The following is a 14831-nucleotide window of genomic DNA, read 5'->3' on the forward strand; positions in this document are numbered from 1 at the left end:
TCGTATCACTAGTTTGTTGTTTAATTTACAGTTAAACACCTGGCTTCTGTTTATATACTTACCATGCTAACCTGACTTCGCCAGATGGAAGACGCTTGCTTCACATGTTTCACAACCGACTTCCATCTGGGCTCACTGTAGCCCAATCGCTGAAGAAGGCAGGCCCTTTTTTTCAAGCTACTTGGCAGGTGATTGGCAGATCCCGCCTGTAGCTGCCGCTGATTGGTCCGAACTGCAGCCGAGACAGTTCATCGCTACTGCGGAAGAGAATCCAGATGGAGGCTGATCCTGTATAGGAATCTTGTTCCTATACGACACACACACACACACACAGGGACAGTGTTCCGTTCACCTCCACCATCTGTTCTCTCCCCTCCAGGTAGGATTGCAGCAAGCTCACGGATGTGCTATCAAAACCAATTGCTTTTAGCTTGTTAACCAGTATGGAGTGGTTCACGGTGTCAAAAGCCTTTTGGAGGTCCAGCATGACCATGCCGCAGTATTTGCCATCATCCACCTCGTGTTTGATGTGGTCACTCAAATAGAGGAGGCATCATGCATGTGTCAGTGGAGTGGGGTGTTCTGAAGCCGGATTGGAGGGCTAGTTTAGCCCTATAATGGCTGTGATATTACATGTCATAATATTCCAGATCCTGGAATAGTACAACCTCACCCTAGGCTAACAGATAACAAAAGGTTGAGAAAGGTTAAGAAACACAGCTGGCTTAGGGCTCAAAGTTCCTTGACACCATCTTCCAAGGCTATGGCTAACTCAGCTCGTTGTTGAGCTGGCTAGCATTAATGGTTGAAGCATTAATGGACAACTCACCAGAGAGAATCTTATCCTCTTCTGTAGCTTCCATTTATTCACTTTTTTCAAGTCTCGATGTTCACTTTTCTAACAATTAATTATTTTCTAATTAGACCAATCTGTCCTCAACTCTCTGCTAGTACGCAGCAGTGACAAATTAATAAACATAAATAAACAAACCATAGATTCTAGTGGCGTCATCACAGCGCGACGACGGCCGAAAAGCAGTATGTGCATTTGTGGTGTGGGTGAAATCCATTGGAAGGATGCAGCAGAGCAGAGATACGAGGAGGACAATTTAATTGAAATGTGAATTCTAGAGACTTGAGCAAAATGAAGAAGCTTACAGAAAGGGAAGGAGTAGAAGAAAATACGGGGTAGATTTTGATAGAAGGCTAGATCAGTAGCTGGTGAGTTGTCCATTATAATTATTGCAGCTCTGAGCCTTGGATCAAGACAATAATAGTAGATGTATTTTGTCGAGTCTGACTTCTTGTATCGTATGTATGCATGTCCCCGACCGCATCTGTGACAAAGATTTGCTCTGACATAGGCCCTGAAACATGACTGTCAAACGAACGGCATGTGAATCATCGCTAGCTTTGACAAAGCAAAGAGAATGTAGACTCATAATCCTCCAAAAATGTATTTACTTTAGCCTAATGTATATAGATAATGAAATACAAAAGAAACACTGCATCGATCCAATGAACTTGCCCTAGCACAAACTGCAATGCAACATGTTGACAGGTGCATTACGTGTTTAATATACACACCATTATTAATTTCCGGGCATCATCAATGGTTTTGTGCGTTCATTTATTATCTTCAGCGCTGCCCTCAATGCGGTGTGATCAGTGTGAATCTCGTGGAAAAACAAATAAAATAGATATATTAATGTCCCTGCAGGACCATGCATCATTCATAATGACTCTGCTGCCCCCTTGAGGACTGCTACCTGCCTCCCATCTTCACCATGGAGGACAACAACCACTGCACTGACACCAAGGCAGGCTGTGAGTATTAGTGACACACACACACACACACACAGTTACATTTGTACACTCTCGACTCGAGTGTTGAAATAACATGGTGTTGTACGGTGTACTCGTTCGTGAATTGCTCTTGCTTTAAAGCTGTTATGTGAAAACTGTATTTTTGTATACTAGGCTAGTACACTACCCATACTGTTGGATACCGGCACACTCTGCAAGTTAGGAACGATGCAAATTAGGGAATGCATGTCCCAGTCCCACACTGTTAGCAGACAGACATGCAGACAAGCCCTGTTCTAGTAAAAACACTTAATTAATATATAGATAATTGAATAGATAATTTTAGATTAAAAAAATAAATAAAAATAGATTAAATATTCGCTAAGAAAATAATTGAGGGTGCTTGCGTGGCACAGTGGGGTAAAGTACCTGCCCAAAACCGCAGAGTCGAGGGGTTTCAACGCTGTAGGAGAATGCCCGTAGCAATGTTGGTGTTTAACGTTGTTACATTCGGATAGGACTTTTCTGTTTGGATGTTGGGCTGTCAATGGTTGGTGTTGCAACTCTAGATTATTTTTCTTGTGCCCACCGCGCTCGGATTTATGGTGCGTTACCCGGTTCAAATCATATTATAGAAATATAGGTAAGGGGTCGCACACACCAAGATAGCCGACAGACGTTTCGGCTATCCAGCAGCCGAAACGTCTGTCATTCCATCATGCAAGAATAAAAACTGAAACGCAGTCTTGGTGTGTGCAAAACAGGGTAAAAACAGCAATAACAAGGAGGAATTAAATCCATTAATTGGTATAATGACTAAATTGGGGAGGAAAAAAAGCAAAAGAAAATAATTGATACCTGCAGCCCCATTAGAGATAATTTACAAAAATAAAATCAATTAAGGTCCGATCACTTTGAGTTTCTCTCTGCTGATGTTTCGTCCTCTCTCCACCTAGATGTTCCACTGCTTCCTGTTAGTCAAGAGGTGGTTTCTCCTGACCTGCAGGAGAGGAGCAGTAGTCTGGTCCAGGTAAAACCAGAACCTCCCCACATTAAGGAGGAACAAGAGGAGGTGCTACTTCAAAGACCAGAGGATGCTGATGGGTCATTATTTACATTACATGGAGTTATCTATGGATCCGGATATGTTCTCCATGTGGAAAATGCTGGTAGGTCACTTTCTCAGGCTTTCTCTATCTCACACTTATGTGGTCTTACTTTAACTTAACCCATTTTGTGCGGGAACCCCTTTTGGTGTTTTAAGCGTTATGTTATGCTTTAGCTGTTGAAAAATAGCAGATCTACAAGCTCATAGCACGGCACGAGTGCCGCGCTATGAGCTTGTAGATCTGCTATTTTTGAAAAATCGTGAAAATGTGTTGCAAATCGTTGAATATATATTCTTTCAGAGCGAATGTTTTTAACTCAAATCTTTGCTTCTGGGGGGGGGTCCATGGAACTACATATTTTCAGATGGGGGTCGGCGGCCAATTACATATAATTTCTGGGGGTCCTTGACATGAAAATGTTCGAGCACAACTGACATAGAAGCATGGCTTTTTCAGAAAAATGTTATAGGATTTAGAATTTTTTATAATCGTCCTCAGGTCTCATTGTAGCTGTGGGTTAACACTTAATGGATAACTCTCCTTTCATATTTTGCCTAGAGTTCCTGCACCTCCCTGTGTGTAAAGAGGAGGCTTGCCCTGAAAATGAGATGACTTCCAGTCTGGTCAAGGAGGTACCAGAGATTCCACAGATTAAAGATGAACAAGAGGAGCTACTTCAAAGACCAGAGGAGGTTGGCGGGTCAATGTTGACATTACTAGCAGTGAAAAGTGAAGATTGTGATGAAAACAGAGAGACAGAGCCTTTAGCCAGCACCTCAACTCAACACATGACAACACAAGCTGTTAGAGACTGTGGAGCATCTCAATCAGCTAGTGATGACCTCTCTTCGAACTCTTCTGAATCTGACACTGAAGACAGCGATGAGAATTGGGAGGAGACCACGGAAGGTCTGTCGGTTGTAAACACACAGAAATCACACAGGAAACAGGCAGAGAACTCTCGAACAACCCAACTAGCTTGTGACGACCAGACCCGCACTTCTTCACACTCGGAATCGGACACTGAAGACAGTGAGGAGGATTGGGAGAAGACAGAGGAGGGTCTGTCAGTTGTAAACACACAGAAACCAAACAAAGGACAAACGTCTATAAGCGAAAAGCTGTTCAAGGACCTGACATCATCAAAAACAACTCCATCCTTGAGGAGTTACACAGGGAAGAGGTTGTGGTTTAATTGTGCAATTTGTCGCAAATGCTTTGGTAACAGGTCTACTCTAAGGCAACACGTGAGGACTCATGCAGGGCAAAAATCCTTTAGTTGTACAGATTGTGATAGAAGTTTCACATCAAAAGCTGCTGTGAAGAGGCACATGCACGCTCATACAAAGGAAAACCCTTATTCCTATAGCTACAAATATCTTTCTATTGACTAATACGTGTAGTTAAACATTAAGTATTGGTGCAGTATACTCTTGTGAATTTTACCATGACATATGGCATATTTGTGGAAAATATGCTCCTACAGTACTTCATTCATAGATTTTGGTGTTTTTAGACCGTTTTTAAGGGTGATCAAGCATTTTACAATGGAAGTCAAAGGGAATTGGCACCTTGTACACCTCATTTCATTTTGTTGGTGCACCACACAACGTATGTTGCTATATCAGTGGTGCTAAAAACCTTTTAATGTCCTCCAAAATGATATGTATTTGGCAGCCGACTCTCAGTTCCAGGGACCCACAGAAGATTTGAGTTTAAAATGTTATATAAAAATATATATTCAAAGCTTTGCACACATTTTCACGATGTTTAAAAAAAATAGTGGATCTACATTCTACAAGCTCATTGTATATCTGCTATTTCTACTATTTTTGAATAGCCAAAGTATAAAATATGAATAAAGTGGTTAAAATGATTGTGACTACTGTGTGTATATATAGCCAAAATCTAAAATGCTTTCGCGGATGGTTCTGTCTACTTCTAAATCTGTTTCTACACAGCTTCTTGATAAAACATAGAATCATTACCTTAGATGAGGTGAAACAAGTTCAGTTGCATCACACTTATCTGTTTCTCATTTTATGATAATATACAATATAACGTTTTATGTGATGTTAGTTACTACTACTAGTTAGCACAGTTCAATATTTAACATTATAGGCTTGAGGTAATTTACACAAAATGTAAAGGCATAATTCATACTCCAGTTTTAGGTAATAAGGTGACCACCAAAACGGTGGTTAGTAAAAACAAATGTTTCGGTGAGTGGAGTCACTTATCACTAAGGCGTGATGTCATGTTGTAGTTTTGAATAAGCATGCTGTACCATAGCCCCCCCCCCCCCCCCCCCCCCCGTACACAGACGTACAAATATACACTTCTAAATTGATATAGCCAGTCTTGTGGACCAGACCCAAGATGCTGTACTCTGTTGTCAACCCTAAACCATTCCAGCCTGTCAAAGTGGGCAGGGGTGAGGTGGGTTCGGGGAATCTGGGAACCCACCGGCAAAAAAAAGGAAAAACAGTTGTATTTGTAATGTCGTCTGAGGATGACCTAGAGATACTGGGTGTTGTGGTACTTTCAGGAAATGTTTCTATGTACAGTACTGCTCCTTTAAGAGGCACTGAGGCAGAGTTGAGGCCAGTGTGTGTGTGTGTGTGTGTGTGTACTTGTATTACTTACTACAGTATAGTCTACGTATTACTATAGCCTATACTTGTGAGGGCCCCACATTTGAGAAATAGACAATGTGAGGACCATTTTCCTTGTCCCCGCAAGAGAAAGTTTTATTGTTATTTAGTTTTACAATTCAGGAAAATGTTCATGTTTCATAATTAGCTGTGTGCCGGTGTGCACCGAAAATAGATCTACAAGCTTGTGTTGTGAGCTTTAGAGATACGGTTAAAAATCACAGAAAAATACAAAAACAGCATTCATAAAATTGTCATCCTAAAATGTTGAGGTTCTAGTAATACGTGTAACGTGTGTGTGTGTGTGTGTGTGTGTGTGTGTGTGTGTGTGTGTGTGTGTGTGTGTGTGTGTGTGTGTGTGTGTGTGTGTGTGTGTGTGTGTGTGTGTGTGTGTGTGTGTGTGTGTGTGTGAGAGAGAGAGAGAGAGAGAGAGAGAGAATTTGGCAACTGGTCTCGTATGTCAAAGTTCCACCCCCTGCCAGTGACAGACTCATCAACGATAAGAGTTACCTTCAGATCAGACAAACAACTTCCAGTGACGAGCCATATTACAGTATATAGCTCAATGGGGTGGACAGGACTTGTCTTTCCACGTGTAGCTACAGGAGGGAATACTGACCCAGACGACTTGAACCCGTTGCTGCTGACACAGCTGAATGGACTTTAACAAGACAACAGGAGTCAAAGTGAAAGTAAACTTCAGGAAACATTCTAGAGGAGGAAGTGTTACATTACCACATTACAACTGACTGGTTTCCTGTATTGTGTTTGTAGGTTCAGTGTGTTTGTAGCTTCACTCACAAAATGACTTCTGTATCATCTCTTTCAGAAGAGGATTTTTGCTGTACCGTATGTCATGATATCTTTAAAGATCCTGTTGTCCTGTCTTGTAGCCACAGCTTCTGTAAAACCTGCCTGCAGGAATGGTGGGGACAGAACAAATTGAAGGAATGTCCAGTTTGTAAGAAAATACATCCAATGGGTAGTCCACCCTGTAACCTGGCTCTGAAGCACCTGTGTGAGGCCTTCGTACAGGAGAGACATCAGAGAGCTTCAAAGCGTCGGAGAACTTCGAGTGGGTCCAAGGCTCTCTGCAATCAGCATGCTGAGAGACTCAAACTCTTCTGCCAGGAAGATCAACGGCCAGTGTGTGTTGTGTGTCGAGAGTCTAAGAAACACACCGGTCACAGATTCAGACCCATCGACGAAGCTGCTCTGGACCTCAAGGAGGAAGTCCAGAAATCACACAAGGATTTACAGGAGAAACTGAAGGTCTTTAATAAAGTTAAAACAAATTGTGATCAAACAGCAGAACACATAAAGGTCCAGGCCTGGCGCACAGAGATGCAGATGAAGGAACAGTTTAGGAAGCTTCATCAGTTTCTACAAAAGGAAGAGAAGGCCAGCATCGCTGCACTGAGGGATGAGTATCAGCAGAAGAGTCAGATGATGAAGGAGAAGATTGAGGGTCTGAACAGAGATATATTAACCCTTTCATACACAGTCGGAGCCATAGAGGAGGAGCTGAGAGCTGAACACGTCTCATTTCTGCTCAACTACAAGACCACAATGGAAACACTGCAGTTCACACTGCAGGACCCACGGCTGGTCTCAGGAGCAATGATAGACGCGACCAAACACTTGGGAAACCTGGCCTTCAGAGTCTGGGAGAAGATGAAGGACATTGTCTCCTACACTCCTGTCATTCTGGACCCCAACACGGCCCATGCAGAATACATCCTGTCTTCTGATCTGACGAGTGTGAGACGTGGAGAGAGACAGCAGCTGCCTGACAACCCGGAGAGGTTTGACTGTTGCCCGTGTGTCCTGGGTTCTGAGGGCTTCAGCTCGGGGACTCACAGCTGGGACGTTGAAGTTGGAGACAACACATACTGGATACTAGGCGTGCTATCGGAGGCCTTTCAGAGAAAGGGAAATAGACTGGGTCAATTCTGGAGAATATCTCTACGTCAAGGTAAATACACGGCATACTCCACGACGAGGTCGGACGCCAATCTTGCGGTGGAGCGGCAACCCCGGAGGATCAGAGTCCAGCTGGACTGGAATGAAGGAAAGCTGTCATTCTCTGACCCCGACACTGACGCACACATACACACCTTCACGCACACTTTCACTGGCACACTCTTTCCCTACATTATCACGCCTCATACTGTCCCTCTGAAGATCTTACCAAGGAAGGTTTCTGTTACTGTTGAACAACCATAGACCGTAAAAATGAGGGAACAAGGTAGTTAGACATGATGAATGATGACAATGTCAAGACATTGTCAATTACCGGTAGTGATAAAGGGTTATGGACAGGGGGATGATACAAATTTGGCTCTCATCCACACACATTCCAGTACCATCACCACCCATCCTTATTTCTAATACCAGCGCAGGCAGCTCTTGTTCATTAGTCAAGTATACACAGTACACACACACATGATGACTTGTGTGCGGACCTGGTTTAATGTGGGCCTATTCTAAAAGAGTGAAAAGTACAATATGAAAAATACAATCTACTGTAAAATATTCTATGGGTCATAAAACAAATTATTACCTGTAATATATTAGAATTCTGTAATGTAAATAATTACAATTGAACGTCCTTAAACACTGTTGTTGGTGGGGTATTGCTGTTTAGTATTCAATCAATCAATAAATCAATAAATCAATTCATCTCCATCAGTTTGTCAACATCTTCAGTTGATTCTTTCAATGTTAGTTAAAGGTGTAATATAACATTAAAATATTTGGCACGTGTTCTTTTTCCCCATTTAACTTCTATTCATTATTATTATTATTATTATTATTAAGTAATCCAGACTCATACTACATACTCTGGTGGCACCGTGCGGTATGCACCTAAAAGCAATGGTTGCAGCACGCAAAGTGTTTTAATTGTTTTCTTGGTTGTCTTCCCTTTTCTTTTATCTGATCTTTGGCACTTTGGTTGACCTTTGGTCAAAATGTGCTATAAATGTGTTGATTTGATAGTCTTCAACAGGGGGTCTGGGACCCACCCCTGCAGTGTACTCAAAGTTACTACAGGGGGGTCCAAATCTTTCTGTGATAAAAACATTATTTTTATACATTAACCACTTAAACCCTAGCATCCCTATTCTGAGGGAAACATTAGCCTAAAATAGCCGATCTACAAGCTCGCGAGTCGTTGTGAGCTCGGCTATTTTCGGTGTTGATAGAAAAAAGAGCAAACAAAGTTACAAGTTTTTTAAGTATTGAGGGTCAAAGTCAGGGGGTTTCAATTGTAAACCAGGGACCACCACCCTGACTATGAATAATCAACCTGGGGACCACTGTTGTGTTGGGATGGGATATGGGCTAAGATTAGTGCTTTCGTAACACTTGCTATGCATTGCATCCCTGTCTATACATACCACACTCTGTTTCTCACCTATGGGGTCCTTGGAGTTGGACAGACCAGAGGTGGAAAAAAGTACTCATATTTTAACAAGTAAAAGTCCTGAAATCTAAATTTACTTGAGTAAAAGTACAACAGTAAAGTATTGTTATCAAAATTTACATAAAGTACCAAAGGTGTTAAGTACTCATAATACAGGTGAAGTGAATGGTGAAGTGTGTTGAAGTGGTTAAATCAACCAAATTAACTATAGGCTATAAAGTTTTCAAATAATTGTAGTGGAGAAAAATTACAAAATGTACCCCTGAGTAGTAGTAGTGGAGTAGAAGTAAAAGTAATAGAAATAGAAAATTGGTAATACTCCAGTAAAAATACAGTGTACAGTAGGCCGCCGCTACTTGAGTACACCACTGCCTTGGAATGAAAAACGTTGAAGACCCCCAGAAGAAGAGAAAAGAGCTGTGACGCACACGGAAATCCGTCTCACCGGTTTGTAGTTTATTTACATCTTCATGTTTGTTTGTAGTCCGTTTCTGGGGTTCGCAAGCAACAGCTTCGTGGTTGATTGTTGAACATTAGCCTCGCTAGCCAGCTCAGCTGCAGCCTGGAACATCACCATCGCTTAGTAATAATATCACAACGATGTTTGTGACTTTAGAGCAGAAGAAGATGCTGGCGTTGTTGTTGTTGATGAGGAGGAGACGGAGACGGAGAGCGATCAGCACACGTGTTGTTTCACACTACAACCCTCCTCCTCGTTATCCTCCTTATTCTCCTTCTCCTAGAAGACCTCGTCCTCAAAAACAACAACAACAAAAAGAAGAAGCAGGAGAAGGCCAGAAGGAGGAGAAGGTTGGTGTCCAGAACCAGAAGCAGAGGAAGAGGATTTGGGTGACACCGTTCCTCAGAACCAGGTATAATTGATTGATTATTTAATGTTCCTGTCCTGTTCTGCACAGTACACGCTTATTCAGTTGAAATTGAACGTATTATGTGAATATAAAATATGTTGTACATTCAATTACAGCTCAGAATTATACAGTGTTCTCTCTCGAGCTTGACAAATATAATGTAGTAGTAATATTCTATAAAGTTTTCATTAATAGAATAATCAAGGACTGATTGTTAATCTATCATTTTATGAACGTGTGATGATTATTTCTTTCGACTGATTCTAAAATCTGGGGTCCGTTAGCCCTGGTCCAGGACACTCGCACTGGACCAGGGCTAGGCGGGGTCCTTGGCACAAAATATTTTGAGATGGGGGTCCACGGCGGCCAAATATGTATTCTTTGGAGGTCTTTGACATGAAAAGGTTTGAGAACCATTGCCCTGAAGTTGAACTAGAAAACTGACGCAGAAAGAGAAAAGCATTAGACAAGACAAAGAAGACTAGACTAGGACAACAAGAACACAGTCACACTGTCAATTCAAAAGAGCTTTATTGGCATGAGAAAACATACGTCTTAAATTGCCAAAGCAAGTGTCAAAATACAATAAAAACAGTTGAACATGCATGGTTGGAACAAGGGGGCCCCGGTGGCACAGTCGGTAGTGCTGTCACCTCACAGCTAGAAGGCCCTGGGTTCCCCCCCGTTGGCAGAGGAAGCGTAGCGCCCAGGAGTACATTCGATAATTGACACTGGGTGAAAAAGGTTGCAAAATCATGGGATAAAAAATATCCCCCACACACACACGCACACGCACGCACTTGACTGTTGTCGCTCTGATAAGAGTGTCTGCTACATGGCCTGAATTCAGTATATTATTATTTGATTACCGGTAGCCTATGTGTTGCGTATGTTCCAAGGAACCGGGGGCGAGAGTATCATCGGGAGCTGCGGCAGGACGAGGATCGCTTCATGGCCGACTTCGCACTCAGCGTGCGGCAGTTTGATCTGCTGCTGGACAAGATCTCAGCAGACATCTACAGACGAGACACGGCCTGGCGCGAGGCCATCGACCCGGCCGAGCGGCTCGCCATCTGTTTACGGTAACTCTCACGTGGTTCTCAAAGGCCTCGTTTCCACCCAAAGAACGTTGGTTCTAGAACTGGTTCCGTTCTAGATTCTTGGAACCTTTGGTGCTTTCACGGAGCCAGCCGTGAACAGGTTTGTGTTTCCACCAGTTTTAGGCACGCGCCTGTGGAGCAGGACGATTCAGGCCTGGCCAGCAACCCCTTTTGGTGTTTTAAGCATTATGTTATGCTTTAGCTGTGGGGGGAGAGCCAATTCAGAAAATCTGGTATTACCTTTGACACTACGGTCGGGTAGACCTTGCCTGTCTTAGTAGCAGGATGAACAGGTTGTTGCTGGGCTAGACTGGTGACTGATCTTGATGATATGGCCAGAGGGAGATAAAAATGTTTGCATTCCAAAAACATTTGGAATGCTTTCAACTCATTTGATTATTGTTTATCGGTATATTATATGTTCATCTCTGGCCCTGCTGACATTTTAAAAGATAATGATTCAAGGCGATAGGACAGAATGTTCGCCCCCAGAATAAGGTTCAATAACTATGCCAACTAGTAACTACCCTTGACAGACCCATGTCAGTTCAGCTCATGTCTTAACATTACAACTGGTTTTTTTGTCTTACAGATACCTCGCCACCGGTGATTCTTATTCGTCCATCTCTAAAAGCTTCCGGGTGGGCAAATCCACCTGCGTTGGCATTTTGTCCTCTGTGGCGGATGCCATCTGGAACAGCTTGGTCGAGGAGTTCATGCCCGCGCCGAAGAAGCACGAGTGGAAAGCAATAGCGGATGAGTTTGGCCAACGCTGGGACTTTCCTCACTGCGTGGGTGCCTTAGAGGCCAAGCATGTGGTCATCAAGGCGCCATCACATTCAAAATCACACAAGGAACAGTTTTCAATCGTCCTCTTGGCCGTGGTGGACGCTAGTGGCCTGTTCCGTACAGTGGATGTGGGGGCTTTTGGGAGGAGCAGTGACGGCGAGATCCTCTCGGCATCCGAGTTTGGAAAGGCTCTGCACGAGGGAACACTCGACCTTCCGGACGATTCGCCGATACAAACCGCCGAGCACCTGGGACCCGTTCCCTACGTTTTCGCGGCCGACGAAGCGCTCCCTCTGCAACGGAATGTGCTTTGTCCGTTCCCCGGAAGACCCCTTCAGGTCGACTCTCATCGGGTCTTGAACTACCACCTGTCCCGCGCGCGGGGGGTCGCAGAGAGCGCCTTCGGCTCACTGGCCTCGCAGTTCAAAGTGTACCACCGGGTGATGGAGGTGAGCCCTGGCACTGCGGAGAAGATAGTTAAAGCCACCACCGTCCTCCACAACTTCCTGAGACGGGACCAGCAGGACACAGCCGCACACGTGGCTCCGGTAGAGACTGCAGACGCTCTCCGCCCGGTGGGAATGGTTGGGAGCCATTGTGCCAGTCAGGAGGCTCTCTCTGTGAGAGAGAAGTTCACAGAGTACTTCAACTCACCAGCCACTGCTGTAGCTTGGCTCAACGACTATGTTTAAGGTAGTCAATTACTCTCTCACTCACCCATGAATGTAATCACCCTCTCTCACTCACCTGTTTGCCTAATTTCACCTGTTTAGCACTTAAACCCTAATATTTGTACAATCTTAAGAGTTAAATTATCACTGAGGACTTTACAGTGTATCCTCACCAAAAATAGCTGGCTATAAGCTCACGTTGCTAGTTTGCTACGTGTTGTGAGCTTATAGACCAGCTATGACCAGCTATTTTCACCAAATGTATCCTAGAATAGGGACCTTAGGTTCCATGTGGCTCAGAGACACTAAAAAGTACAAAATTTGCCTTGTGTTTGATGATTGTGTGAAAATTGTTTATAATTATCTGTTAAGATTGTCACACTTGGGAAATATTAGTCGTTATAACAGTATGGAGTACTGCTGAATCGATTCTATTCGATTTATTTAGCCCAACAACGAAAACCACAATCAATGTGCAAATATACAGTAATTAACTCTAAAATGGAATTAAGCATCATACACAAGCTTGAGCATGGCCATGTGCACCTCATTCCTCATTTACGGAAGTTGGAACGAAATTATCATAATTTATTGCGATCATATTTAGTTGTGAATTTGAAAGCTGAAAAGTACTTCCATATGTGTTGTGAATATGTATTCGACTTCGAATCAGTATCACGATAATTTCAAACGTTTGCTTCGATTACGATTCATGAACGATTATTAGTTTGTGAGCTTGTACAGTAGATTGTCTGTTTTCATTGTACAACACAGGATAATACAGGCTTAAACAGGCTAATTGAATTATATTATTCCGTGCCGATTTGTTGGTGTAAAGAAATGTTTCTCGATTAAAAGTTGGTTATTGGCTCTAAATATTGGTTTAGGTGTTTTCTGTTCATTGCCTAGCCCTAATACATATTACATATGTACACAATTATCCACAAACTCAATACTAGACATTGTAATAGTTGACGCTGCACTGTACATACTGTATCAATCTTGTGTATAAGTATTTTTTTCCTCGACCAATTTAAGAACATTGTACTGTAAATAATTTATTAAAAGAAAATGTGCCCACCGTACTATGTTTATTCGGCATGGCATTTTTTTATGACCTGCCGGAGGTTATGGGGTTTGTACTTTGTACTTTTATCGGTCGTGTTTTATTTGACATTGTTGAAATTGCATTAACTTATCAACAGAAATGATTCCATAACCTTGCTACCACAAGTCTCTGAGAAGCACATTGGAAACATATTAAACTCAAGTATAATTGGAAACATATTAAACTCAAGTATAATTTCTAATTCCATTTAAAAATTATAAGCGGAACCAGGAGTCTTAAGAAAACAAATACAAAGATAACAGTGAAATTCAGTCCAACAGCACCACTCAGTGGTTGTAAAGGCGCGTTTCATTTAGTTTTAAATGAGTAAGTCAAAGGATCTCAAATACGAACCTGTAAATAGTTACCGGTAACTAATGTATGCAGGACCAACCAGTTGGCAGACCAGCTGAACTTGTATGCGGCTGACAGAGTGAGCTGTTCTTTGGCATGTGTAACAGGACATAAGGTGGCCTTACACTAGCCGATAATCGGGCATTTTTGACGCTCGGGGGGTGCCCGACTCAATCGGGCACCCCCCGCGCGCGATTGGGATCGGCCCGATCAACATCAAGCATGTTTGATATTTGCTCGGCCCCGCTCCGATTATCCTGTAGTGTGTGGTGCTGTCAGATTTCAAATGCCCGATTATCGGCTAGTGTAAGGCCACCTTAAGTCTGCAGCAGTGTTGTTTTTGACAGCAAATTTTGATTTTAGTTTTAGTCATAGTCTCTTAATAGTTTTCATTTAGTTTTAGTCACCTGGAATGTTCTAGTTTTAGTCGACTAAATGTCATAAGATTTTAGATTTTAGACTAAAATGTATTTTGGCGTGCCTTGATGCCGTCGTAATGACTGTTTTTACAACGCGTCACAGGCTATTTTCATGCAAGTGTAAAATGACTTATACTGGATCTCTTGTCCACTAGTCCCTTCCTAACATTTTAGTCTAGTTTTTATTTGTTGACAAAATTGTATATTTAGTTTTAATCATGGCTTAGTTTTCATTTAGTTTCCATTTAGTTTGTCAGTGAAAAAAGGTAGTCGACGAACATTTTTCGTCTTAGTTTTAGTCGACGAAATCAACACTGATCTGCAGATGTTTTACCACCAGTCTGTTGGGCCAGTGTGTGTCCTCTTATCTGCTTTTGCTTGCTGGGGGGTTTCACTCACTCACTCACTCACTCACAATACGTTTTTATCCAGATTAGTTGTCTGGTTAAATGAAATAAAACAAATGACATGAAACCAACATGACTACAAAAATGTACACTTTAACAAACCTGATACATGCTTTTA

General features: G+C 42.5%; 3 protein-coding genes and 1 long non-coding RNA gene across 6 annotated transcripts in view; 3 read left to right on the plus strand and 1 right to left on the minus strand.

Annotated features, from left to right (window-relative positions):
- LOC306923658 overlaps positions 1-14831 on the minus strand; it is a 164616-nt gene that overhangs the window by 4514 nt on the left and 145271 nt on the right. The gene's annotated exons all lie outside the window — the stretch shown is intronic.
- LOC306923007 (uncharacterized protein) lies at positions 349-4325 on the plus strand. Of its 2 annotated transcripts, none has more exons than XM_079500950.1 (4): positions 349-379; positions 1721-1827; positions 2763-2975; positions 3474-4325. In XM_079500950.1, the coding sequence occupies exons 2-4, from the start codon at positions 1788-1790 to the stop codon at positions 4307-4309; spliced, it is 1089 nt and encodes a 362-aa protein (XP_079357076.1). In that variant the 5' UTR covers positions 349-379; positions 1721-1787; the 3' UTR covers positions 4310-4325. The 2 variants fall into 2 exon arrangements, with proteins under 2 accessions (XP_079357076.1, XP_079357075.1); XM_079500949.1 differs by lacking the exon at positions 349-379 and adding an exon at positions 1029-1221.
- Positions 6124-8191, plus strand: LOC306922897 (E3 ubiquitin-protein ligase TRIM35-like). Its single transcript, XM_079500784.1, has one exon. The coding sequence runs from the start codon at positions 6374-6376 to the stop codon at positions 7793-7795; it is 1422 nt and encodes a 473-aa protein (XP_079356910.1). The 5' UTR covers positions 6124-6373; the 3' UTR covers positions 7796-8191.
- Positions 9448-13554, plus strand: LOC306922974 (uncharacterized protein). 2 transcript variants are annotated; one of them, XM_079500903.1, is made up of 3 exons: positions 9448-9868; positions 10741-10947; positions 11558-13554. In XM_079500903.1, the coding sequence occupies exons 1-3, from the start codon at positions 9597-9599 to the stop codon at positions 12444-12446; spliced, it is 1368 nt and encodes a 455-aa protein (XP_079357029.1). In that variant the 5' UTR covers positions 9448-9596; the 3' UTR covers positions 12447-13554. The 2 variants fall into 2 exon arrangements, with proteins under 2 accessions (XP_079357029.1, XP_079357030.1); XM_079500904.1 differs by having other exon boundaries at positions 10765-10947; positions 11558-13550.

This window comes from Electrona antarctica (assembly GCF_951216825.1).
Source record: "Electrona antarctica genome assembly, chromosome: 5".
Classification (NCBI taxonomy): domain Eukaryota; kingdom Metazoa; phylum Chordata; class Actinopteri; order Myctophiformes; family Myctophidae; genus Electrona; species Electrona antarctica.